The following is a 25,376-nucleotide window of genomic DNA, read 5'->3' on the forward strand; positions in this document are numbered from 1 at the left end:
AAGATTCTAAGGCTGCATGTGGTTATATAGAAGTGGTGGTATTCAGTGGTGTATGCTTGTCCCAGAATATGAGTAGTAGCACAAGAACCACACGTTGGCTGTTCCTAAGAAATAGTGGCAACTAACATGTATTTCCTGACTTTTGAGGCGGGGGGCACGCTGCGCAGCCTGCGAGGTCTTAGTTCCCCGACCAGGGATTGAACCCAGGCCCTCGGCAGTGAAAGCACAGAGTCCTAACCACTGGACCACCAGGGATTCCCTATTTCCTGACTTTTTATACTACAGTTTTTGTTAATTTGGGGCCCTATGTTTTCTAGAACTCAACCTCAGTGAGTGTGTGCCAGTAATCACATATTGAATACTATATAAAAATTAGAGGAGGTATTACCCTTTAGTAACTTTGTGTGCATTTACTGCTTGAGTTATTTAGAGCTAAGTATTTGATTGCTGTGTATTTATGAACAGAGGAGTTGGTGGGGTCGAAATATAGAGAAAGCAGAGTGTGAAGGGTGTTCTCATCTACTAGTTTAATCTGTACTTGTGTTTGTTTGCTTCCTTTCCTTATGGAATTTAAGAACAGTTCCATGTCAGATATTCCAGATCATAGTTAATGTAAAAATCATAATCAATGTAAAAAATAGCTGTCACCTGAAGAATATTGTGTAGCTCTAGACCTGCAGTTTCTATAAACTATAGAACATTAAATTATGTTAATATCCTAGTAAAACATCAGAACTTGACTTGTCAAGAGAAAAAGCTGAGGTATGTACTATTTACTCTTCTTCTTTTCTAGTGGTTTTTTTGGAGGGAAAGTAAATAAAGGACATGTTTTAAAAAATATAATAGCTCTTTGTTTTGCTTGCCAAGTAGGAACAGATATATCATCTTTGGGCCAATTTCCATCTCTCTAATTTCAGTCTCCATAAGATGCCTAATATTGTGGTCTAAAAATGGTACTTTCTTTGAAAGAAGACTACTGAACTGTTTTATACTTTCTCACTCATGGTATTTTATTTTGTTCAGCAAGTGTGCAGGAATATACTGCACATGTGATACCAAATGTATTAGGTGCACTTGGTAGCATACATCCTCATTGGTACATCCTCATTAGGATGAGGAATGATGGGTATCCAGGATTGTTAAATCAGTTGGCACATTTGCCTCCTGCTCCCTGCATGAACTTGCCCTGGAGTGGGCTGTAGGCTGAGCCACACACATCCCTGGCCTGGGAGCTCTCCTGCAGGCACCAAGGCTTGCCTTCCCCAGCTTGTTCTGTGCTAGGGCCACACGCTGATGCTGGGGTCTCGTGGCCTCCATGCCCCCACTCCTCCTGGCAGGACCCCAGGAGGCATAGAGCCTCCTTCCACCTCAGGGTCTGGTCTCTAGGCTGTTACTTTTTAAAATATTTTTGAGTACCCATCAAAAATGGTATGAAGACTAACTCATAAGCAAATTTCTAATAACATTTTATTGCTATCTTTTGTAATTAAAATACTGAAAAGAATACCAAATAAAAGATATCAAGGAAGAAAATATGAACAATAGGGAGGTATGCCAGAATTGTTAGGAGTGTTTCTGTTTTCTTTTGAGTTTCAATCTGAATGCATAAATGGGACTCTGAATGTATATTACTTTATAGAATTTAAATCTGTTTCCTAGGACTTTACAATACATAAGTATGATCTCAACTGAAATGCATCATTGTTTTCAAGAGTTGTTTCTCTCTTTCAAGAGTCTATTCTCATAGAATCATGGCAATTGAATTATTCCAACTTGTATTTTTTCTCTAGGAATATCGGTTCCTATAAGATTATTTATTGGGACATTTTGGATTTCTTGTAAGTTACTTTTGTTTAGTATTATGCACTAGACAATTTTATTTATAAAAAATTAGAGTATAGAATAAATTATACCTCCAGAATTCCATTATGAAGTCTACCTCCTAGATCATTTATATTAGCCATATATGAATTTGAGGACTTATAAATAGTTCGCTCTCAATAGCTGGCTCAAATACATGGTGACTTTTTTTTCTTTGAAGTGAAAAAATGAAACTCTGCTATTCTGTTGTTTCTTCTTTGAAGCTAAAAACAAGGCCCTGCTATTACTTTAATTTCTTTTCCTTTATCCTCAACCCTCATCCTCTGGATTTCTTGAACTGTTATCTTGGAGAATGCCTGTAGCATTGTTATCTTTCAGATACTTATAAAAAAAACAACCGATTGAAAGTTGTCATCTTCTAGAGGTATATTTTGAAATATTTATGGATAAAAAGATATATCTGGGATTTGCTTTAAAATAATTGAGAGTGGGGAGAAGTGGGTAAGGATATAGATGAAATAAAATTGGTCAAGAATTAATCATTGTTGAAGCTGGGTAATAATGGTATAGGTGGTTTCATTTTATTGTTCCCTCTGCTTTTGTATAAGTTTGAAATTTTCTGTGTTAAGTTAAAAGATGAAAATAGGGTCTATTTGGAGATTTAAATTGAGCAGAATATAAATTTGAATTACACTCTGAAAATTATAGTGTGAGATAGTCATGTTTTTCACTTTTGAGTAAGATAATTTTGCTACATACAAATTTATATTTTAAGTAGGCTTTCTTGTGATGCTACAATAAAGGTATATTTAGTTAGGTGAGCCTAATCATTTGTTCTGTTGTTACAATTGAAAGCTTGTTCTTTCCTAAAGCAGGTCTAGTTGAATGACTGTATTAATCATTCTCATTGTTTCAGGTAGTCCAGCAGCCTTCAGGAGGCCTTACAAAACAAGTGACCACACTTTCCCATTCCTCAGCATTGACCATCCAGAAATCTGGACAGAAGAAGGTGACAGTGAGCACTGCAGTACCTACCAGTCAGTTTCCTCAAGGTAGGCTCTGGCTCATCCCTGCCCCATCACCTTGGGTTTGGAACATGACGGGTTTCCATACTTTTCTTTTGCACTGTTAAGAGAAGAGAGATTTCTTTTAAGTTGAGACCTGTGAGAGAAGACTGAAAGATAACTTTATTATATTCTTTGTACATAGCCACTTCTTAAGGGTGTATGTTGTTTTAGATTAAAGAAGCACCACTCGTGGTGTTTTGTAACTAGATAAAACAATCTACTAGTAAATAAAGTACTTTTTCTAACTTATAAAATTTGCTATTGTCTTATTTCTTTTTAAAATGTGCTTCTTTCCCTACATTTGGAAGTCAGTCTTACAAATAAAAGAGGTTTTATGTATTTTTTAAATCTACCAATATAAAGGATATATTGTTAACATGTTTCTGTCACCTTTTCTGCATAATATTTTTATAATGCTGGTAATTCTGTAGCCAATTTGAGGACCATATAAAAAGAAATGGGAGAGGTCTTAATTTTATGATTTCTTGTGCAGGGAATAAATTCATTGTCATGTTTGAATTTAAACATAGTTCTAGGGCAGCTTGAAATTTTCTTTGATTATTCTATATGCATTAAAAATAACTTGTCCTGAATTTTTCCTAATGTAGTGTGATTGCTTTTTTAAAATTTTACCTTTTCTTTCTTCTTTTGTTTTTATAGCTTCCATTCTAAAGCAAATTACCCTGCCAGGAAATAAAGTTCTGTCACTTCAGTCATCTATTCAGAAAAACAAAATAAAAGAGAATGGAACAGCATCCTTCAGGTAAAGAAATTAAATAGTTAAAACTTGGTCTGGTTTAAGAAATTAATATTTTTTAAAAAACAGGAAAGGGATGACAATAATATACAAAACAAATTTAATGATGCCTTTTTAAAAAGCTAACAGTACTTTATTGAGTATAATTTATAAGCAGTAAAGTGCACAAATCTTAATTGTAGAGCTCAATGAATTTTGACAAACATATGCCTGTGTAATCATAATTCAGACCAAGATGCTGAACATATCCATCATCTTTATGCTCCTTTCAAATCAATGACTTCCAACCCTTGCCTTTGGCAGCCACTGTTCTTATGTCCATCACCATAGATCATTTTTGTCCATTCTTGAACTTTATATAGATGGAAAATTACAGTATCTACTCTTTTGCATTTGACTTTTTTCACTCAGCATTTTTTTGAGATTTATCTACATCATTTTGATTATTAGAAGATTGTTCTTTTGTACTGTTGAGCAGCATTCATTGTCTGAATGTAAATTTGTTTATCCATTTTCCTGTTGATGGACATTGGGTTGTTCCCAGTTTTTTAATGATTCTATATAAAGTTGCTATAAACATTTACATACAGATTTTTATGTGAACATAGGTTTGATTTCTCTGTAGTAAATATCTAAGAGTATTATTGCTGGGTCATTAGGTAAGTATGTGTTTTACTATTTAAGAAACTGCCAAAGTTGTTTACCAAAGGGACTGTACCATTTTGCATTCCCACCAGCAGTGATGAGAGTTCCATTTGCACTCCAACTCTGTCAGTACTTGTTATTGCCAATTCTTTTGATTTTTATTATTCCAATAAGTGTATAGTGGTTGTTTTTATTGTCATTTTAATTTGCAGTTTCCTAGTGACTTAAGATGTTGAGCATCTGTTCCTATGCTTATTTGCTATCCTTATACTGTCTTATTTGGTGAAGTGTGTATTCAGATCTTTTGCCCATTTTTCCTTTGAGTTGTTTTTTTTCTTATGATTGAGTTTTTAGAGTTCATTATATATTCAAGATCCAAGTCCTTTGTCACATAGTGATTAGGAAGTAATTTCTTTGTGGCGTGTTTTATCATTCTTTTACCAGTGTCTTTCACAGAGCAAAAGTTTTTAATTTTGCTGAAGTCTAGTTCATTAATTTTTTTCTCTTAGAGGTTATGCTTTTCATGTTTTGTCTAAGAAATGTTTGTGTAACCCAAGGTTTCAAAGATTTTCTTCTGTGCTTTGTTCTAGAAGTTTTACAGTCTTATGTTTGTCCTTCTTGGGTTGATATTCTTTAATTTCTACCAGTTGGTTACTTAAAAATCAGTGTGTGGATATTCTGTTTTCTTTTTCCTCTATCTTCTCCCATTTTTAGTTGCATTATTTGTCACAATATATAAATATTTGTACATTAGTCCTCATCCCCACCTATATTTTAGTTGTAGTTCTACTTTTATATTAAAATGCTCACCTTCAGTCTGTTCTCTGAAGTTTTCCCAGTCATCTCTTGTTTGGATGAAATTAATTGTAGTCCATGCTTTGATCTACCAGGACAACCATTATTTCATCCTTGTGCCTACCACTAGTTCTCTGGTCTCTCTTCTGCAGTTTTTATTCAGTCTCCTTTTACCCAAAGCCTTTGAGGTGAGGGTGAGTGTGTTGGGAAGTTGGTCGTAATAGGGCAAGAAAGTATGCACTGGGAATTGTTTTCCTTTTTCACTTATTCTTGTTTTGAAGTTTGGGTATTCTTTGTCTTCAAGTTATGCTGAGGCTGTGGTTTTTGTTGTTCTGTATTGTTTTGGGGAGTAAATGTTGGAAGATGGTAACCTAGGAAGTCATCATTGTCTTCCAGTGCAGTGAGTTTTGACAGAAGGCTAAATTCATGTACCCAGTGCCTCAGTCAAGATACATAGAACACTTTCAATACCTCAGAAGCCTCCTTTGTGAGACTTCCCAGCCAGTCCCCCCATTATACCTTAGGCAGCCACTGATTGACTTCCTATCATTGTAGATTTGTCTTTCCTGGGGTTTCATATCAATAGAATCATATAATTTGTATTCTTATGTTTGGTTTCCTTTGCTCAGAATAATGTGTTTGATATACATCCAGTGTTGTTGCATGTATTAGTAATTTGTTGTTTTTCATTGCTGAGTAGTATTTCACTGTATGGGTCTACTGCATTTGTTTGTACTGAATTGTCTCTTTATCCACTGGTGGACGTGCGGGTTGTTTCCAGTTTTTGGCTATTATGAATAAAGCTGCTAGGAACACCTGTATCCAAGTCTTTGTATGGACATAAGTTTTCCCTTTACTTACATAAAGATATGAATGAAAATGCTGAATCATTTAGTAGGTGTATGTTTAACTTTATAAGAAGCTGCCAAACTGTTTTCCTTTGTGGTTGTACCATTTACAGTCCTACCCGCAAAGTATGAGAATTTGTTCCATATCCTTGCTAACAGTTGATAAACTGCAGTTTTTAAAGTTTTAACCATTGTAGTTGGTATATAGCTGTACCCTCATTCTTCAGTATCTGCAGTGGGAATGGTTTTCCCACCAGTGGTTGACCCATTGCAGATGCTCAAGTTCTATAGTCTGCCTGGCATATCTGTGGTTCTGCATCCTCGGGTTCAACCAGCTCCAGATCATCTACTACTGTATGTATTTACTGAAAAAAATCTGTGTATGAGTGGACCTGTGCAGTTCAAACCCATGTTGATCAAGATGCTGAGTGTATTTTCATGTCCTTATTGGCCATTTGTGTAGCTCCTTTTGTGAAATGTCTGTTCAAATATTTTGCCCATTTTTAAATTGAGTGATTTTGTCATGCACTTTTTCTTCATCTGTTTAAGACAGTCATTCATTTTTTAAATTATGCAATGTATTGTGAATTACACTGATTTAAAAAAAATAGTTTGAATGTTAGTATTCCTGAAGTATTATTATCCTTTTTATATATTGTTGCATTTGATTTGATTAATATTTTAAGGGTTTTATATGTATGTTCTTTAGGGATACTGGTATATAGTTTTCTGTTCTTATGGTGTCTTTGCCAGATTTTGGTATGTGGTTATGCTGGTCTCAAAAATGAGTTGTAGAATATTTTTCCCTCTCCTTTATTTTAAACCTTTGAGTAGAAATTATATTATTTCTTCCTTAAATATACGAATGAATTTACCCGTGAAACTAAATAAGTCTTTTGTTTTCTTTGGGGGGAAGGTTTTGGGGTTTTTTGGTTTTTTATTTATTTGTTTGCTCTGGGTCTTAGTTGTGGCAGGTGGGCTCCTTAGTTGCGGCAGGTGGGCTCCTTAGTTGTGGCTTGTGGGCTCCTTAGTTGTGTCACGCAAACTCTTAGTTGTGGCATGCATGTGGGATCTAGTTCCCTGACCAGGGATCGAACCCAGGCCCTATGAATTGGGAGCATGGAGTGTTATCCACTGCACCACAAGGAAAGTCCCCTGGGGGAAGGTTTTGATAAGATAGTTTCATCTATAAATGATTTTCTCTGTCATCTTAATGTCCATTTCAGAAAGTTGCATTTTTTAAGGTTTTTGTACATTTCATTTTACTTTTAAATTTGTTGAAATGAAGCTGTGCTACTACTTTCTTTTCCTTTTAATATTTGTAGATTCTTTAGGGTAACGTATCATGCTTTTTTTTTTTTTAAGGATTTTGTGTATTTTATCTTAGTTGTTGACTTTTTTGGGCATATAGCTGTTCATTTTATTCCCTTATCCTTTTAATATCTGTAAGATTTGTAGTGATACTCTCTCTTTTCATTGATATGTTTTTTTCAGTTTTGTTTAGTGTTTTTAGAGAGTTAACTTTTGATTTTACTTTTTTTTTAAATTAATTAATTTATTTATTTTGGCTGCACTGGGTCTTTGTTGCTGCACGCAGGCTTTCTCTAGTTGCGGCACGCGGGGACTACTCTTTGTTGGGGTGCATGGGCTTCTCATTGCGGTGGCTTCTCTTGTTGTGGAGCACGGGCTCTAGGCACACGGGCTTCAGTAGTTGTGGCACGTGGACTCAGTAGTTGTGGCACCCAGGCTCTAGAGTGCAGGCTCAGTAGTTGTGGTGCACGGGCTTAGTTGCTCACCGGCATGTGGGATCTTCCCGGACCAGGGCTTGAACCTGCGTCCCCTGCATTGGCAGGCAGATTCTTAACCACTGTGCCACCAGGGAAGCCCGATTTTATTGTTTTTATCTGTTCATCTTTTGTTTATTTTATTATAAAGAATATTCCTTTCTTTTCCTTATGTTGGGTTTTAGTTGCTTCTCATTTAAAACTATAAACCCCCTAACTACTGAGTTAGCATCCAGCCAATTATAGTGTTTTGTTTTCATTTTTATTCATGTCAAAATATTTTCTCCTTTTCCTTTTATTTAAAAGTACAAATATTTGGGGCTTCTCTAGAGATTTTATTCACTTTTTTCTAACGTAATTTTGTTCTGATCAGAGAATATACACTGTTAAATATCAATCTTACTAAATTTGAGACTCTTTATTGTGGTCAAACTTGATGAATATCTCATATGCCCTTGGAAAAAATTTATTACTCAGTTTGGGGGAGTAGTTTTTTGCAAGTGCCATTCTGGTGAAGGTAGCTAGTAGCGTTTATATCTATTTCCTGGCTTTCTTTTTTTTGGACTAGTTCCATCAGTTACTGAGAATGGGTATTAAATCTCCAACTATGCTTATAGATTTATTTTTTCCGTTAGTTCTGCCAGTTTTTACATTAATTATTTGAAGCTCTGTTATTAGGTATACACATTTATAATTGTTATGTTTTTCTAATAAATTGGCCCTTCTATAATTACATGTCCTTTTTTATTATTTTTTTTAATTTTATTTATTTATTTTATTATTATCTTTAAAAATTTTTTGGCCATGCTGCGTGGCATGCGGGATCTTAGCTCCCGGACCAGGGATGGAACCCGGGCCCCCTGCAGTGAAAGCACAGCGTCTTAACCACTGGACCACCAGGGAAGTCCCCACATGTCCTTCTTTATTTGAAAATATTTCTTGTATTGCTGTGTATTTTATCTGCTGAATATAAACACTTCAGCTTTGTTACTGTTTGCATATTCTATCTTTTTCCTTCCTTTTTTTCAACCTACATGTGTCTTTGTATTTAAAGAGTGTCCTTTATACATTGCATATAGCTAGGTGGAGCTTTTCTTATGAAATCCAACGGTTGTTTCTTTAGGTTAATATTTTGCTATTTTATTCATTTGTTTTTTGTCTTTTAGGGTAAGTGATTATTATTTTATATTTCATTTTAATTCCTCTGTTGGCTTCTTATCTATATCTGCATTTTTTTGTTTGTTTGATCAACAGGGATTACAATATGCTATAACATGTATTTTTAGTATACACTCTATTTGGAGTTAATATAGTACTACACAAAATATGTGAACCTTGCAACAATGTAAGTCCATTTACCTCACTCTCTTCTTCTGTGCTATATATTTTTATTTTCATATGTATTACATCAGCATGCATTATAAATGTATATATGTATCTACAATGTTATGATTTTAGCTTTAAAGTCTTTTTTTTTCCTTAAAATATTCTTTCTTTTCTTTAAACCATTCCCAGTGCTCTTTTTATTCTGTAGAGTTCAGTTTTCAGTGGTATTTTTTCCCTTCAGCTAAAGAGCTTCCTATAGCATTTCTTGGTCTGTAATTCTGGTGACAACTCTTCTGTTTTCCTTTTCCTGAGAACTATTTTTGTTTACCTTCCCTTTAAAAGGGTAGGCTTTTTTTTTTTTTTCCAATTAGAAATTGTAGGCTGACCCAATCTTCTTTACTGTGAAGACTTAAAGATGTTATTCCATTGTTTTCTGGTCTCCATTGTTTCTGATGAAAAGTCAGTTTTCAGGGCTTCCCTGGTGGCGCAGTGGTTGAGAGTCCACCTGCTGATGCACGGGACACGGGTTCGTGCCCCGGTCCAGGAAGATCCCACATGCCGCGGAGTGGCTAGGCCCATGAGCCATGGCCACTGGGCCTGCGCGTCCGGAGCCTGTGCTCCTCAACGGGAGAGGCCACAACAGTGAGAGGCCCGCGTACCGCAAAAAAAAAAAAAAAAAAAAAAACAGTCAGTTTTCATTCATATCATTATTTCCATGTGTACACTGATTTTTTGTTTGTTTTCCTCTCACTACTTTAAGATTTTCTTTTTGTTTAGATTTCAGCACTTTGACTTTGATTCAGTCTGACTCTAGTTATGGTTTCCTTTATATTCTGCTTAGGTTTTACTGAGCTTCTTGGATCTGTAACTGTTTAATTTTCTTTTTCCTAACTATGGAAAATGTTTCTTCAGAGTTTTTTTTCTTGGCCCCATTATCTCTCCTGTCCTTTTATGAATCCAATTATATATGCATTAGACTTTGATATTTTCCTGCATATACCAAGGCTCTGTTATTTTCTTTGATCTTTTTGCTCCTTTAAATCTGTCAGCATATTTGTATGCTTCCTTAAAAATCTTTGTCTGCTAATTGCAACATTTGGCTCATTTCTGGCAACTTTTTTTTTAAACTTTAGGTCCCATTTTCCAGTTTTTCATACGTCTTATAAGTTTTCATTGTGTTCCGAACATTCAGTGACTTTCTGTTTTTTCACATATCTAGTAATTATTGACTCTGGATTCAGTTATGTTCCTGAAGACTGATTTTTAATTTAGTAGACTTTATTTTAGTTTAACTTGACTGTTCTTAAATTCCAAACTTAGTCTTTCTTAGGTTGAGTAGCAACTGAAATATTCACTTGGTTCTTTCCCCTTCCTATTGCTGTTTTTGTTAGGCTGCTGGAGTGTCCCCTGGGGCATATGTAGTTCTTCCATCAGTCAATGATTAGGTCAGATTTATATGCAGATTTGAGGGATTACTGCTCTGTGGAGCCTTACATTCTGATGTATCTTCCCTAATTGTCTAAGTGCTCTTTCAACACTAAAATCTGTCCTGTGACACCTAGAATACGGCTGCACAGGCCGGAGAGTGCTTTCAGGCCAAAAGACATAAACTCACAAATTTTACCCATCATTGTTACCATATTTCAAGGGTTGACTTCTCTCTAGTTTCTGGTTGCCTTTTTCCCATTTTTTTAAAATGGTTGCCTTTTTAAAAAGTTATATGTTGATTTTGTAATGATTAATTAAGCTACTCTGTCATTACCAAAAACCACACCTCCATTTCTTTTTTAATAGATTTTTGTTCTCTATTGGAATTATCTTCTGCATTCTTGAACAATTAGTCATAGTTATATTAAAGTTCATACCTAATATTTCCAACATCCAGGTTGTCTGTAAGTCTGTTTCTGTTATTTGGCTTTTTAGCTGTTTCTTGGTATGAACTTAGTAATTTTTGAGTCAGTGTCAAATATGTGTAAAAAGTAATTATAGGAGTTTTGGATTAATTACCTCCAGAAAGAGAATTTATCCAGTTTGCTGGTTGGCAGGAGAGGAGCAGATTACCTTCATCTAGTCAGTAACTGAATTCAAATCTAGGCTGTAATCTTTCCAAGACTCCATGTCCCTTTGGTTCTCCCTGACTCCAGGATGTAGTACCTCAAGTATTTCAACTAAGACTTAGGGTACTTTTCTTTGCTGGATTCTGAACCCTAATTTTAGGATTTTCAGAATGGTAAATGAGCATTGGCTTCAACTTAAAATCATAAGCTGCATTAATCCCTAACAAGAGAGTCAGCCTGACCTTTGAAGCCAGGGGTTGACTTCTCCTCTCTACCTATGAAAGTCCTGATGGTATCTTCTTCCAGTATAAGCTGTTTTGTCTACATTGGAAGTATGTTGTTTAGTGTAGCCACTTCTATTAATTATCTTAGGTAGATCTTCTGGATAACTTGCAGTAGTTTGTACATCAGCATTTGCTGCTTCACCTTGTACTTTTATGTTACGAAGACAGCTTTTTTCCTTAAACCTCATGAACCAACCTCTGCTAGCTTCAAACTTTTCTTCTTCAGCTTCCTCAGCTCTCTCAGCTTTTGTATCAATAGAATTGAAGAAAGGTAGGACCTGACTCTGAATTGTGTTTTGGCTGAAGGAAATGTTGTGGCTGGTTTGATCTTCTGTCTGGAACCACTAAAACTTTCTTCATATCAGCAGTAAGACTGTTTCACTTTCTTATCATTTGTGTGTTCACTGGAGTAGCACTTTTAATTTCCTTCAAGAACTTTTCCTTTGCATTCACAACTTGACTGTTTGGCACAAGAGGCCTAGCTTTCAGCCTATCTTGGCTTTCTGCAGGCCTTCCAAGCCTTAATCTTCATCATTTCTAGCTTTTGATTTAAAGTAAGAGATGAGTAACTCTTCCTTTCACTTGAACACTTAGGAGGCATTGTCGGGTTATTACCTGGCCTAATTTCAATATTGTCATGTCTCAGGGAATAGGGAGGCCTGAGGAGAGGGAGAGAGACTGTGGAATGGCTGGTTGGTAGAGCAGTCAGAACACACACAACATTTACCTATTAAGTCAGCAATCTTGTATGGGCATGGTTTGTGGTGACCCAAAACAATTACAATAGTAACATCAAAGATCACTGATCACAGATCACCATAACAAATAAAATAATAATGAAAAAGTTTGAAATATTGCAGGAACTGACAAAATGTGACGAAGAGTCATGAAATGAGCAAACGCTATTGGAAAACTGGCGCTGGTAGACTTGCTTGACCACCGGGTTGCCACAGACCTTCAGTTTGTAAAAAACACATTATCTGCGAAGCACAATAAAGTGAAGTGCAATAAAATGAGGTGTGCCTGTATAGGCACGGTCTCTTCTGGGCTTATCTATTCTGTTAATCTTTTTTTTTAATCTCTATTTTATCTTACTGTTTAATTTATTTCCAGTAGCATACTGCTCAATTTACTATAACTTCAAAATAAATTTTACCTCTGTTAAGGCATGTCTCCTACCTATCCCTCTTTATTTTTTTGTTTCCTCTCCTTCCTCTACTTTTACACCCTCCTTCCTCCACTTTCATACCCCCTTCCCCTGCTCTTCTTGATTTTTTTTTTTGCCATTCTTGGGATTTTGCTGTTCATATAAATTTAAGCATCAGTTTAAATTCCATCAAAAACCTCTGCTAGAATTTGACCAACATGGCCTTGAGCCCATAGGTTCATTGTCCTTCAGCTGATTTCTTTATAATTTGGAACCTTCTATCTATGAACATGATGTATGTCTCCGTTTATGCATGCTTTCTTTAACATCTTTCAGTAAAGTGATATAATTTTCTATACAGGTTGTATACCATTTGTTTTGTTTATCTGTTGTTTATTCCTAGGCACCTTTTTGTTGCTATTATAGGTAAAATTTTTGGTAATTGCCTTTTCTGTTCCTAGTATATAGAAATGTAGGTTGCTTTTTATTTATTTATTTATTTTTATTTATTTTTGGCCACGCCACGCAGCTTGTGGGATCTTAGTTCCCCAACCAGGGATTGAACCTGGGCCCACAGCAGTGAAAGCCTGCATCTTAACCACTGGACCACCAGGGAATTCCCTAGGTTGCTTTTTAAAAAAAAAAATTATATGCCAACCCCCTTGTTAAGTTCTTATTTCTGATTATTTTTAAATTAGGTTATTTATGTAGACAGTGATGTCAAGAGTGAGATTAGAATTATAGGTTGGCTTTTCTTTTTTTGCTTCCAGCACTTTAATAATGTCATTTCATTCTTTTCTGGTATGTATGCATGTGTTCACTTTCAAAGATAAAGCCTACAAGGAAAGGTCACCCCAAGCAAAGGAAACAGCAACACAATTGGAATGCCATTGACTTCAAACATTGGGTGATGAAATATTCAATATTAAAAACTCTTATAAAATGGTTAAAAATAAAATGTGGAATCACAAAAAATGAGCAAGTAACAATTATCTATTAAAAAATGAATACAAAGATTTGATAAAGAGCCAAATAGGACATTTAGAAGTGAAAAATGTAATGGTTGAATTTAAAACCTCAGTGGATGGGTAAATCAGATTAAATCTGGCGACCCAAATTGAGTTTGCTTTACTCCAAAGAAGATTAGTGACTGTGTCCCATAGGAACCAGGGATGACTATTGGCTTGGGACCATGTTAGTACCTGTTCTAGAGAACCTGACTTAAGAGTTTCTCCACTTGAACAGAGGCCCGAAAACTAGTGCTAGCCACAGGCATTTGCCCCTGAGGCAGTTCTACTTTAGAGTGTGCTCAGTGCTTATTTTTACTGACACCTTTTTGACAACTTCTGTGCATCCAACACTGGAATGAAAATAAGTTGGTCTAAATTAGAAGAATGTCATGTAATTTCTCATGGGTAAATCTAGTCGTTAATGCCTGAAGCAAAAGTGTCACCATTAGTATTTTCTTTAGGTAGTTTCTAGCTTACTACTTTAGCTCATTTAGCTATTGAGTGCTTATTGCTTTCTAGACTTGTATATTGGAAAATTGTTTTTTTGTTTTTTTGTTTTTCCTGGCCGCGCTGTGTGGCTTGTGGGATCTTATTTCCCCAACCAGGGATTGAACCCGGGCCCTCAGAAGTGAAAACACGAAGCCCTAACCACTGGACCGCCAGGGAATTCCTGAGAGTAGATCTTTGTTGTGTATGTTATAAGTATGTGTATGTTATAAATATTTTTCTCCCAATCTTTTGTTTAACGTGTAATTTTGTTTTTAGTGTCTTTTGTTATTTGAAGATTTTAAATCACAGTATTAACTTTATTAATCTCTTCCTTTATAGCTTTTGACTTTTGCATTATTTTTAAAACTCCTTCCCTGTCCTTAGCTCATAATGATGTGCTCCTATATTTTCTTCCAAGTTATCTATACACACCTCATATATGCAATAGACCTTTACAAAATCTTCAGTAATTCTTGATTCTATCTTTGTAAATAGCTGAAACAGAAATTACCTTTTCCCAGTTGGGTTGCTCATCTCAACAACAGTTACTGAAGATTTCATCACCCTTACTTTTCTGATTTGAAATGCTACTTTACCTTTTAGTAAATTCTCAGTTATACAAGGGTGCATTTCTAGATTTTCATTTTAGTGCTGTTTTTGTTTTATTTCTGTGTTAATATTTTTGCATTTTCAGTTATCTTTCATTATTTGTTTTTATATCTGTTTAGATAAATCCTCTCTCTTTATTCCTTTTTCAGTCACATCTGCTGTCTTGAGGCACTATCTAAGGTTACGCTATTCATTTATGTACCCTTCTTTATGTGCCCCACTCCTTTTTACATCTCTGAGAGTTTACAATAACTTTACCATTGTATATCTGACATTTAGAACAATGCCTTGTTCATAATAAGCATTCAGAAATTTGTTGAAATAATGAATTTTGAAAAAGAGAACAGGAATATCTATAATCTTAGATATAATCTATTTTTAAGATACATTTAATTTTTGCACGAAGATACACTTTTCATTTTTGTATAATATGTTCTAGTTATTTCTGTTATATGTGGTTTTATGCATATCTTTTTATAGTAATGTCTTTTCTTTCAGTTTGCTTTCTTGGATACTTAATATCACTTCAGTTATTGTTAAAATGAAGCTTAAAATAGACCCTTAATATTGACTCTTGTTAAATAAGAAGAGGTAATAGTGTATGGCATTAGATCCTGTCTTAACTGGATGAGGTTTAATAACATAGAGTGATATCTGCCTGTATTTTCAAAACTACCTGTTTAACTGAAAAGAACATTTTTGTGACTTTTTCCCAGTGTAAATCGTATTTTCTGTTGTGCTTGTCAGTAAGTACATCTGGGATGAATAAGGGAAGCTATATAGTGTTTAAACACCAGAGGGTGCCAGAGATTTGTGTTTTATTCTTCGTACTTCAGAATCAGAAGTGATAAATATTACAGTACCTGTGCATGTTTGTAGAGTTAACTCTATTTAAACAGACTGGCTATTTGATGATAATAAGGAATTATTGATTTTTTGAAGAGGTGATAATGCCTTATGGTTAAGGTCTTTGTTTAGAGTCCTTATATTTTAGAGAGAAATTATAAAATATTTATGGATGAATAATACATATATATGTATATTAATACATACTTACATAACTTAGAAGGTATTTTACCAGCTAGGAATTAAGAGGTTTTTTAAAAATTTTGCTTTAAAAGACACTTAGAAAATAATATAGGACAAGGTTACATGCTGTTTGCACAGATAATATTATTCCACCAACTTTAATGTCCCATTTTTTCATATTGCAGGAATCAGATTCTCTAGTGTAGATTAAACATGTGCTCTACCTTGCTTCATATGTAATTAATGGTTTTATTATGTATTTATTAAGAGTCTGTCCTTATATATACAAGTGTATCAATGATATATACTTGTTACATAGGGTAACATAATATAGATGATTAATCATTCAAGTAAGGACTTAAAGAGAGGGGAAACAGTCTCTGGTGACAAAATCTTGGAAAGTCAGGAGACAGGGAAGAAACATCCTTCTGAGCTGTGCCCAGATAAACTCTAAATCTAGGGTTAAAATTCAACAACAACAAAATCTTCTTGAAGGAGTTGCTTTATGCTAAATCATGTTAGAAATTATGGTCTTAAACATTCCTCACAGGGAAATTACATGAATGAAGACTTAGAGATGAGATTGTGAAGTCTTTCATAGTTTTTAGGCAGATTTTTTTCATAGTAAAATGCGATTTAGGAAAAATTATCTCTGTGCTTACATGCTGAATGAACTGTGAAGGAATATACTCGTAAGTAGTTCCTAAAATCACTGAAGTTTGAGAAATACTGCAATATCCTATGCTGTGTTTGAGTTAAAAAGAGGAAAGGGAATTTCCCATGAGGAAAGATACCTTTAAAAAAGTCATAGAAGGAAGAAAGCAGGGTTTGTAAGCTGGCTGTGGTAACGTAGCGAGATTATGCCCAAGGGTGGTGAAAAAAGAATATTGAAGGTAACCTTATTTTACCAGAGATTAGTAACCTAAAGGAAGAACTTGATTTTCTTAAAATAAAAATTTTTTGTTTATACCTTTTAAGCAAATTATTTATTTATTTGACTAGGTAATACATACATTTTGTATAGCATTCGAAAGGAACAAAAGGATATACAGTGGGAAAAAAATAAGGTTCTCTCTTGCATCATTTTCCCTCTGCTACCCAGGTTCTCAGCCTAGAGCCAACCACTGTTAGCAATTTCTTGCATATCTCTCTAGATAGAATCTTTTCAACATAGATGACAGTATGCAATACATGATGTTTTATTGGGTTGGCCAGAAAGTTCGTTCGTTTTTTTCCCGTAAGATGTAATGGAAAAACCCAAATGAACTTTTTGGCCAACCCATTTTGATATTTACAACTTAGTAGTAATAAATCTTGTAGATTATTCTATATCAGTATATAATCATTGTGATTTGATGTTTTTAACAAAGTTACATAATGATAGACATTTAGGTTGATTCCAGTGTTTTGTACTCAGAAAACAGAGTTGCAATGACTATCGTTTCACGTAATTTCTAGAAAGAGCAGTTTATTCATTTTAAATTAGATGTCAAGTAACTCTCAATGGAGTTGGATTAACAGATTATACTCTGAGCAACAAAGCTTAAGGTATCATATTTCCACATGTTCTCGTGAACTTTTACCAATCTAACAGGTGAAAAATTGTATCTTACATTTTTCTTATGAGTAGGGTAAAACATCTTATATTTGAGTCATTTAAAATTTTTCATTAACTGAAGATTTCTCTGTTTCATCCATTTTTCCATTGGATTTTAGGTCTTTTCCTTAGTTATTTGTAGGAGCTCTTTATATATTAAAGGAACTCCTTTTTTTTTTTTTTTTTATCTTTTTGCGGTATGTGGGCCTCTCACTGTTGTGGCCTCTCCCGTTGCGGAGCACAGGCTCCGGACGCGCAGGCCCAGCGGCCATGGCTCACGGGCCCAGCCGCTCCGCGGCATATGGGATCCTCCCAGATCGGGGCACGAACCCGTATCCCCTGCATCGGCAGGCGGACTCTCAACCACTGCGCCACCAGGGAGGCCCAGGAACTCCTTTTTTCGTGATATGATTGCTTCCTTCAATCCTCAGTCTCAGATGTGGGGAATGTTATTGTCTCCATTTTACTGATGTTGCAGGCCTAGAGAGGTTAATTAATTTGCTTTATTTCATATAGACAGTAAGTGGCAGAGTCAGAATTTCACAGTAGGCAGTTTGACTCATCTTTTTTACCCACCATTCTTCTACTTCCCAGTACATTGTCACAGATAAACAGCATGCTGTTCTGAGCACATACAAATTCCTCAAATATTTAAGTACCATTTATGACTACTCTGCTAGAAATGATAGGTGATGAAAGTGATTAATATGTTCAATAAAATTATTCTGGTTGAAGTATAAGGCAAATAGTTGATTATTGGAAGACAGAGTAAGACCTACCATAACAAAGGCAAAATGTACCCTTGGAAGTTGTAGCAATTGGAAAGATGCTTTAAAAGTATAAAGATAAGTTAAACCAACATTTCCAAAGTAGGCATTTGAAGTAGGTCTGGAATATAGATAAGGCACTGACAGCTGAAAGATAATAAAGCAAGAGGAGCTAAAGACTAGAACAGGAAAGCCAGAATCAGTAGGAGCTATTTTATGGTGAGGAATGGGAGGTAAGAGTGCTAAGTTAAGGTCATTACTTGGAAGGCCTTGAATATCAGGTTGAGCTCATAGGATCATGAAATGTTTTTGAATAGGAAAGTAATGTGATTTTCTCTACTATAGAAAAATTAGTCTGGTGCTATTATAGATCTTAAAAGGGTAGAAGAGATTTAAGGTAGGCACAAGCAACGGTTAACTTTATAAAAAGCTGAAGAATTAGATCAGTTTCAGAAACCAAAATGCAAGGTATTAATGATAATTAGGTAATGCTACTTTAATTTTTGCATATTAACCTATTACTCCCCACAGAATCTTGAGTTGGAAGCCTTTTTCTACTGAGGCACTATTAAATTTCCTTTTTGTATGTCTTTAAAAATGAAACAGATTATCTTTCACAGCACCTTCGTTAAAAGACATACTGCATTAGACCAGAAGACTTGAAGATGCGATTTGGAGGTTCTCACTTTCTTTTCCTTTAAAATTGAGCCAACCCAGAATCACAAATACACCTCAGCATCAAATCCTTTATTACTGCCTTGGCCTATCTTACAATATTTAGCCTTATCAATAATGCTGCTACAACATGGTGTTGTCTTTGCTTTCCTTTAGTCTGCCTCCTTTCTTAGAGGAACTTTTAAGTGGTTCGGGTACTGTTTATGGTGGTACCTTTTCCTCTTCCCTCAGTAGGGGTCTTCCTCTATTCCTGCTGCCCTCTGTAACCATAGCAACTGGCAGCTGAACTAGAGGGAGCTGTGTTCAGCTTGGGGCCAAATTGGGTGGGTGGGTAGGCAAGAACAAATCTTATTGGGTGGTTAGCTCCCTTCTTAGTTCAGAGAAGGGCTGCAAGAAGATTCTAAAAGACATGGGACAGTCTCCTCATTGAACATTGAGTTCTGTTCAGTTCCAGTACTGTGCATGGTACTGGTAGCAAGGAGGCCTCGTACTGGTCTCTCCAGTCTGTATGTGAGATTTCAGCAGGGGCTATGTGGGAACTCACCTATGGAAGCAGGGTGCAGTTTACAGGGCCTGTGTACCTGGCAGACAGCTGAGATTGTGAACAATCAGTGTTGTGTGCATGTGTGTAAAAGCCATGTGCTGTGTACCTTAAACAATTCTGGTTTTTTTTAAAGGAAGGATGAGACCATATATCTAAACTTCATAATATTTTTCTGTCTCCAGTTTTCTTTCTCTGTTTATTTATATATTATTTTTTAAAATATCACTAACCGGGGCTTCCCTGGTGGCTCAGTGGTTGAGAGTCCGCCTGCTGATGCAGGGGACACGGGTTCGTGCCCCGGTCTGGGAAGATCCCACATGCCGTGGAGCGGCTGGGCCCGTGAGCCATGGCTGCTGAGCCTGCGCATCCAGAGCCAAAAAAAAAAAATCACTAACCATTTGATTGGGTAATCTGTGCATATACTACAACATTCAAAGGGTAGAAAGGAGTATGATGTGGTATAAGTGAAATCTTCTTCCTATCCATGCTTCCCTGTTTCCCTCTCCAGAGGAGAATTTCTTGTGCATGCAGAGATATGTTATGCCCGTGTGGGGGGGGGGTGTGGGTGTGGCGGGGGTGTGTGTGTGTGTGTGTGTATTTTTTTCAAGGTGCAGTCTGTTCTATGCCTTGTTACGTTTTATTTAGTTTTTTTCCCACTTCACAATACACCTTGGCATTTGTTCTGTGTCTGGCCAAAGAGAGCTGCCTCATTCTTTTAAGTGGCTGAGAGTGACCTTAGAAAGTACCTAATCTAAGTTATTCATTTTTTAGAGGAAGAAAAATTTGAGTCCTAAAGGTGTTAAGTAACTGGTTGGTATTCTCTTTTGGAGTGACCTGACTTTTCATCGATTTGTACTTGGCCTTTTTGTTTTAAATAGACTGTTTCTTAGAGTAGTTTTAAGTTCATAGCAAAAAATTGATTTGGACGTTGTAGAAAATGGCAGCACATGCACAGCCTCCCCCATTATCCACATCCCCCACCAGAGTGGTCTGTTTGTTACAATTGATGAACCTGCATTGAGACATCATTATCACCCAAAGTTCATAGTTTACCTTACAGTTCACTCGGTGTGTGGTACATTGTGGGTTTTGACAAATGTGTAATGACATGTATCGACCATTATAGTATATAGTATCATAGAGATACTATATATTTCACTGTCCTAGAAGTCCTCTGTTTTCTGCATATTCATCCCTCTGTGCTAACCCCTGGCAACCACTGGTCATTTTATTGTCTCCATAATTTGCGTTTTCCAGAATGTCATATAGTTGGAATCATCAGTATGTAGCCTGTTCAGATTGGCTTACTTCACTTAATAATGTGCATTTAAGTTTCCTCTAGTCTTTTCATGGTATGATACCATTTCTTTTTAGGACTCAATAATATTCCATTGTTTGGATTTACCACAGTTTATTTATCCAATCACCTGCTGAATGACATCTTGGTTGTTTCCAAGCTTTGACAATTAAGAGTATATCTCCCATAAACATCCATGTACAGGTTTTTGTGTGGACATAAATTTTCAGCTCCTTTGGGTTAGTACTAAGAAGTGTAACTGCTGGATCATATGGTAAGAGTATGTTTAGTTTTGTAATAAACTGCCAAACTGTCTTTCATAGTAGCTGTACCATTTTGCATTCCTACCAGCAATGAATGAGAGTTCCTGTTGCTCCACACCCTCATCAGCATTTGGTGCTGTCAGTGTTCAGGATTTTGGCCATTCTGATAGGCGTGTAATGGTATCTCATTGTTTTAATTTGCATTTCCCTGATGACATAGGATGTGGAGCATCTTTTCATATGCTTGTTTGCCATCTGCACATCTTTTTGGTGAGGTGTCTGTTAGGTCTTTGGCCCATTTTTTATTTTTTTATTTTTATTTTATTTTATTTTATTTTTTATTTTATTTTTTTTTTGCTGTACGCGGGCCTCTCACTGCTGTGGCCTCTCCCGTTGCGGAGCACAGGCTCCGGACACACAGGCTCCGCGGCCATGGCTCGCGGGCCCAGCCGCTCCGCGGCATGTGGGATCTTCCGGGATAGGGGCACGAACCCGTGTCCCCTGCATCGGCAGGCGGACTCTCAACCACTGCGCCACCAGGGAAGCCCGGCCCATTTTTTAATGTTTGTTTTCATATTGTTGAGTTTTAAGAGTTCTTTATATGTTTTGAATCAGATATGTCTTTTACAAATATTTTCTCCCTTTGTGTGGCTTGTCTTTTCATTTTCTTGATACTTGGGGGGTTTTTAAAATATTTTTTATGCAGACCTTTTAAAATACTTTTTTACTCAGACCTTGGTCCATCTTTAGGTTTATGGTTTCTACTGTTCTTATGCTTTAGATTTTACTATTTTTTTAACATCTTTATTGGAGTATAATTGCTTTACAATGGTGTGTTAGTTTCTACTATATAACAAAGTGAATCAGCTATACATATACATATATCCCCATATCTCCTCCGTCTTGCATCTCCCTCCCACCCTCCCTATCCCACCCCTCTAGGTGGTCACAAAGCACTGAGCTGATCTCCCTGTGCTATGCGGCTGCTTCCCACTAGCTATCTGTTTTACATTTGGTAGTATATATAAATCCATGCCACTCTCTCACTTCATCCCAGCTTACCCTTCCCCCTCCCCATGTCCTCATGTCCATTCTCTACGTCTTACACTTTAGACTTTAAATGTTTAGATGTTTCTGGAATACTTCTTTGTTTACATCGTTGGTAAATTGATTCTTAGAACCATTCTCAGCATACCATCCCTCTGAGAGTACCTCTGTGACATTTGATGAGGTGGAGTCCAACCATTTTCATATAGATTCTTTTTTTTTTTAAATATTTATGTATTTGACTGTGCCAGGTCTTAGTTGCAACACGTGGGATCTTCATTGCGGCACGCAGGATCTTTAGTTGCGGCGTGTGGGCTCTTTTAGTTGTGGCGAGCGGGCTCTAGTTCCCTGACCAGGGATCAAACCTGGGCCCCCTGCATTGGGAGCATGGAGTCTTATCCATTGGACCACCAGGGAAGTCCCCATACAGTTTATTTATATTGCGTGTTTCATTTGGTTGATTTGAGATACTAATTAAAATTTTTTTCTTTTCTCCATTACAGAGACACACCTTTTAATGTTAGGTTTTTAAATATAGTGTTCAGATTGTGAGACCATTGTTCTTTCTCTTCACTTGCAACTGCTACGTCCAGCACTTAACTTTCTTTCATTTAGTTTGAATCTCTCATACCTGTGTGAGTAGGGGCTCTTTCCCTCTCACTCCTAACATGCTGCTTTTTAAAGCTGAACACCAGAGGCCTTTGTATCTTGATCGCTTGACAGTTATACTTTATTTCGCTTTTTTGTGCATAAATGCATTACCACAAGGAGGTTCATAATTTAAATCTGTTGACATGAAACCACATGATATATCTTTTGGCCCATGCAGTAAATAGAAACAATATGTTTTTTATATAATCATGTTTATGTAAATTATGTTATGCATTGGTACATGAGTTATGATCAGTAACATGCTTGTTATTACAGGGTGTTAAGAATGCCGTAAGGGAATTTTAGGTTTTTGTCTCTCACTTCTCTATCCTGAAACATATATACTCATCTTAGTACTGTAGCCATGTAGCAATTCTATTAGATAAAAGCCACTATTTAATTTTGCTGGCACAATGCAAGGAGCTCAAACATATTTTGTGTTTTTATATGTATGTCTTTTACATATGTGTGTATAATTTTATATTTTACATATAAGCCCTTTGCAGCCACTTGCTTGAGGAGGTGGTTTAATGAATTCAATTGGTACAGGTGGAGCACACCAAAAGTCTGAAGCGGAAAAACAAAACTGGTTTTAACCATATGGTTTCAGAATAGCTAGTCTAGAAAGCTTCTTCTCAAGGGCTTTTACATGGGTATGGACCTTTCGGGATTGGGGGATTTCTCCTGCTCCTCAGTGGAACAGTGGACTGCACTGGGGATATCTGAGGGGTTTTTAAATCATCTTGGATGAAAACAAAGAAGTCTGTTTTTATTTCATTCTTTCATTACCCGCAATTTGTGGATAACTTAGTATAACTTCCAAATCCCTCTTAGAGTATCTTATTTACTAAACTGAGAGTGGGAGAGATGGGCACTAGGAGACAAAGTTGCTTCTGATTCATCTTTCTGATATTAAATATACACTAGTGGTTAGAAACGCCAGTGAATTTTAAAGGCTGACAGGGAAAGATAGCCATGCTTTACTTCACTTGCTTGGATAAATTGAGTAAAATAATGTCTTTAGTTATAAGGAGAAACCTATAATTCTTTGCTCTCTTAAATCACTCATTCACATACCACAACCACTGAAAACTTTCTTTTTTTTCTATTAGAGATGAAGATGACATCAATGATGTGACTTCCATGGCAGGGGTCAACCTCAGTGAAGAAAATGCCTGCATCTTAGCAACAAACGCTGAATTGGTTGGCACACTTGTTCAGTCATGTAAAGATGAACCGTTTCTTTTCATTGGAGCTCTACAAAAGAGAATTTTAGACATTGGTAAGTATGATTATTGACCTGATAGGACTGTCTCTTCCAAGGAAAATGTTATCAAAAGAGATAGCCTGGGTTGGTTTTTCTGGAAATTCTGAGGCTTAAAAAAGGCTCTGGAAGTAATCAAGATTTCATGGGTGTTATAGAAAAAAGTATTTTATTTTAAAAATTATTAATGTAACTTAAATCATGTAACCTATGGTTTCTGGTGTAGATAATAGAAGTTAATATTTTATTCATCTTAATGGGAGAATAGATGTGTAAAAAATGAATATATGCTTATGATATACTATTTTTTTCTGTGCTGTTCTTCCTTGGTTGGGCTTTAGGCATGTAACTTGTTACAAGTTCGTTTTTATGGAATAAAGAAATAGCCAATGAGAGTAAGTCCCTTTTTCCTCATCTTAACCCTGAAATTCAAACCCATCCTTACCGTAAAAGAACTGAACTAGAATATCAGAGTTCTCTCTGTCCAGGAGTAGTTGCTTGGGTGGCCTGAAGTATGTGAAAAGAAATGGAAGAGAACATACCAGTTTTATTCTGGAGCCAAACAGCTTTTTTGTTGTTGTTTAATACCAAACTTGCAGTGATAACTGAAAAAAGAGACAGATTGGAGAGAGATTGTTGCATGTGAGTTATCTCACTTCTTGTGTCCTGACTTATTGGAGTCTCCTCTAGCTCTCTTCCTTAACCCATGTCCAATTTGAGGGGCCAGTGGGGCCAGTACCAGTGACCTTTTAGTATGCTTGACTAAGAACCTTTACATTCTGTGTTGAAGGCCTAACACAAAAATGTGAAGGTTTCAGATTTTTGATACATCCATGGTATATTTAAAGACTTCAAAATGCATTACTATTACATATTCTAAGTCTACTTCACAATTACTCAGTAAAGAAATATGTGAGCTCCTACTGTATGTTATTCAAATTATCACTTTTTTCACCTCTAATTTAAGTTGGTTATATGTTATCCTTCTTTTATCTTGAAAAACTAGAATTTACAGTAGTTCAAAGGGATAGAAATTCAGAAGAGCTAATTGTAAAATGTTTGTTTGCTGTTTGCTTGTGTTTTGTTTGATTTCTCCCTCCCTCCTCCTCCTCCTTCCCTCCCCCTCCTCCTTCCCTCCCTCCCTCTCTTTCTTTCTCTTTCGTTTTCTTCTTGCATTGTATTTTGTATTATATAGGAGACGGTTCCTTAATTTTGGAATAAGGCTGAGCAAATATCTTTCTGTGATGGCTTGGGAAATTTACTGGTGTTTTAACTCCTTTTAGCCATATAATTATTTAGAACTGGTGGAGTAGAAGTAGATTCATACTTAGTTTTAGCAATTCCCTGCCCCCCTTCTAAATTTTATTTCTAGCTTGATTTAAACCTTGATTATATGATAGGAAAACTTTTAGTTTGACAGAGCATTTTCCATCATTTAGGACAGGGATTGACAATATTTTTTCCTGCAAAGGATCAGATCGTAAATATTCGCCACTTTGTGGGCCATATAGTCTGTGTTGCAACTGTTTACCTCTGCTGTTATGTTATAGAAGCAACTGTAGACAGCATATGAACAAATAGAAAAGACTGTATTGCCATCAAA

General features: G+C 36.0%; 1 protein-coding gene across 2 annotated transcripts in view; it reads left to right on the forward strand.

The window, feature by feature from the left end:
- Positions 1 to 25,376, forward strand: part of TAF4B (TATA-box binding protein associated factor 4b) — a 117,752-nt gene that overhangs the window by 36,629 nt on the left and 55,747 nt on the right. For both annotated transcript variants that reach the window (XM_060118590.1, XM_060118591.1), the window contains 3 exons: positions 2,738 to 2,873; positions 3,549 to 3,651; positions 23,622 to 23,791. In XM_060118590.1, the coding sequence (XP_059974573.1) occupies positions 2,738 to 2,873; positions 3,549 to 3,651; positions 23,622 to 23,791 (409 nt within the window). The remainder of the gene's footprint in view (positions 1 to 2,737; positions 2,874 to 3,548; positions 3,652 to 23,621; positions 23,792 to 25,376) is intronic.

The sequence above is a fragment of the Mesoplodon densirostris genome, chromosome 15, assembly GCF_025265405.1.
Source record: "Mesoplodon densirostris isolate mMesDen1 chromosome 15, mMesDen1 primary haplotype, whole genome shotgun sequence".
NCBI classification, from domain to species: Eukaryota; Metazoa; Chordata; class Mammalia; order Artiodactyla; family Ziphiidae; genus Mesoplodon; species Mesoplodon densirostris.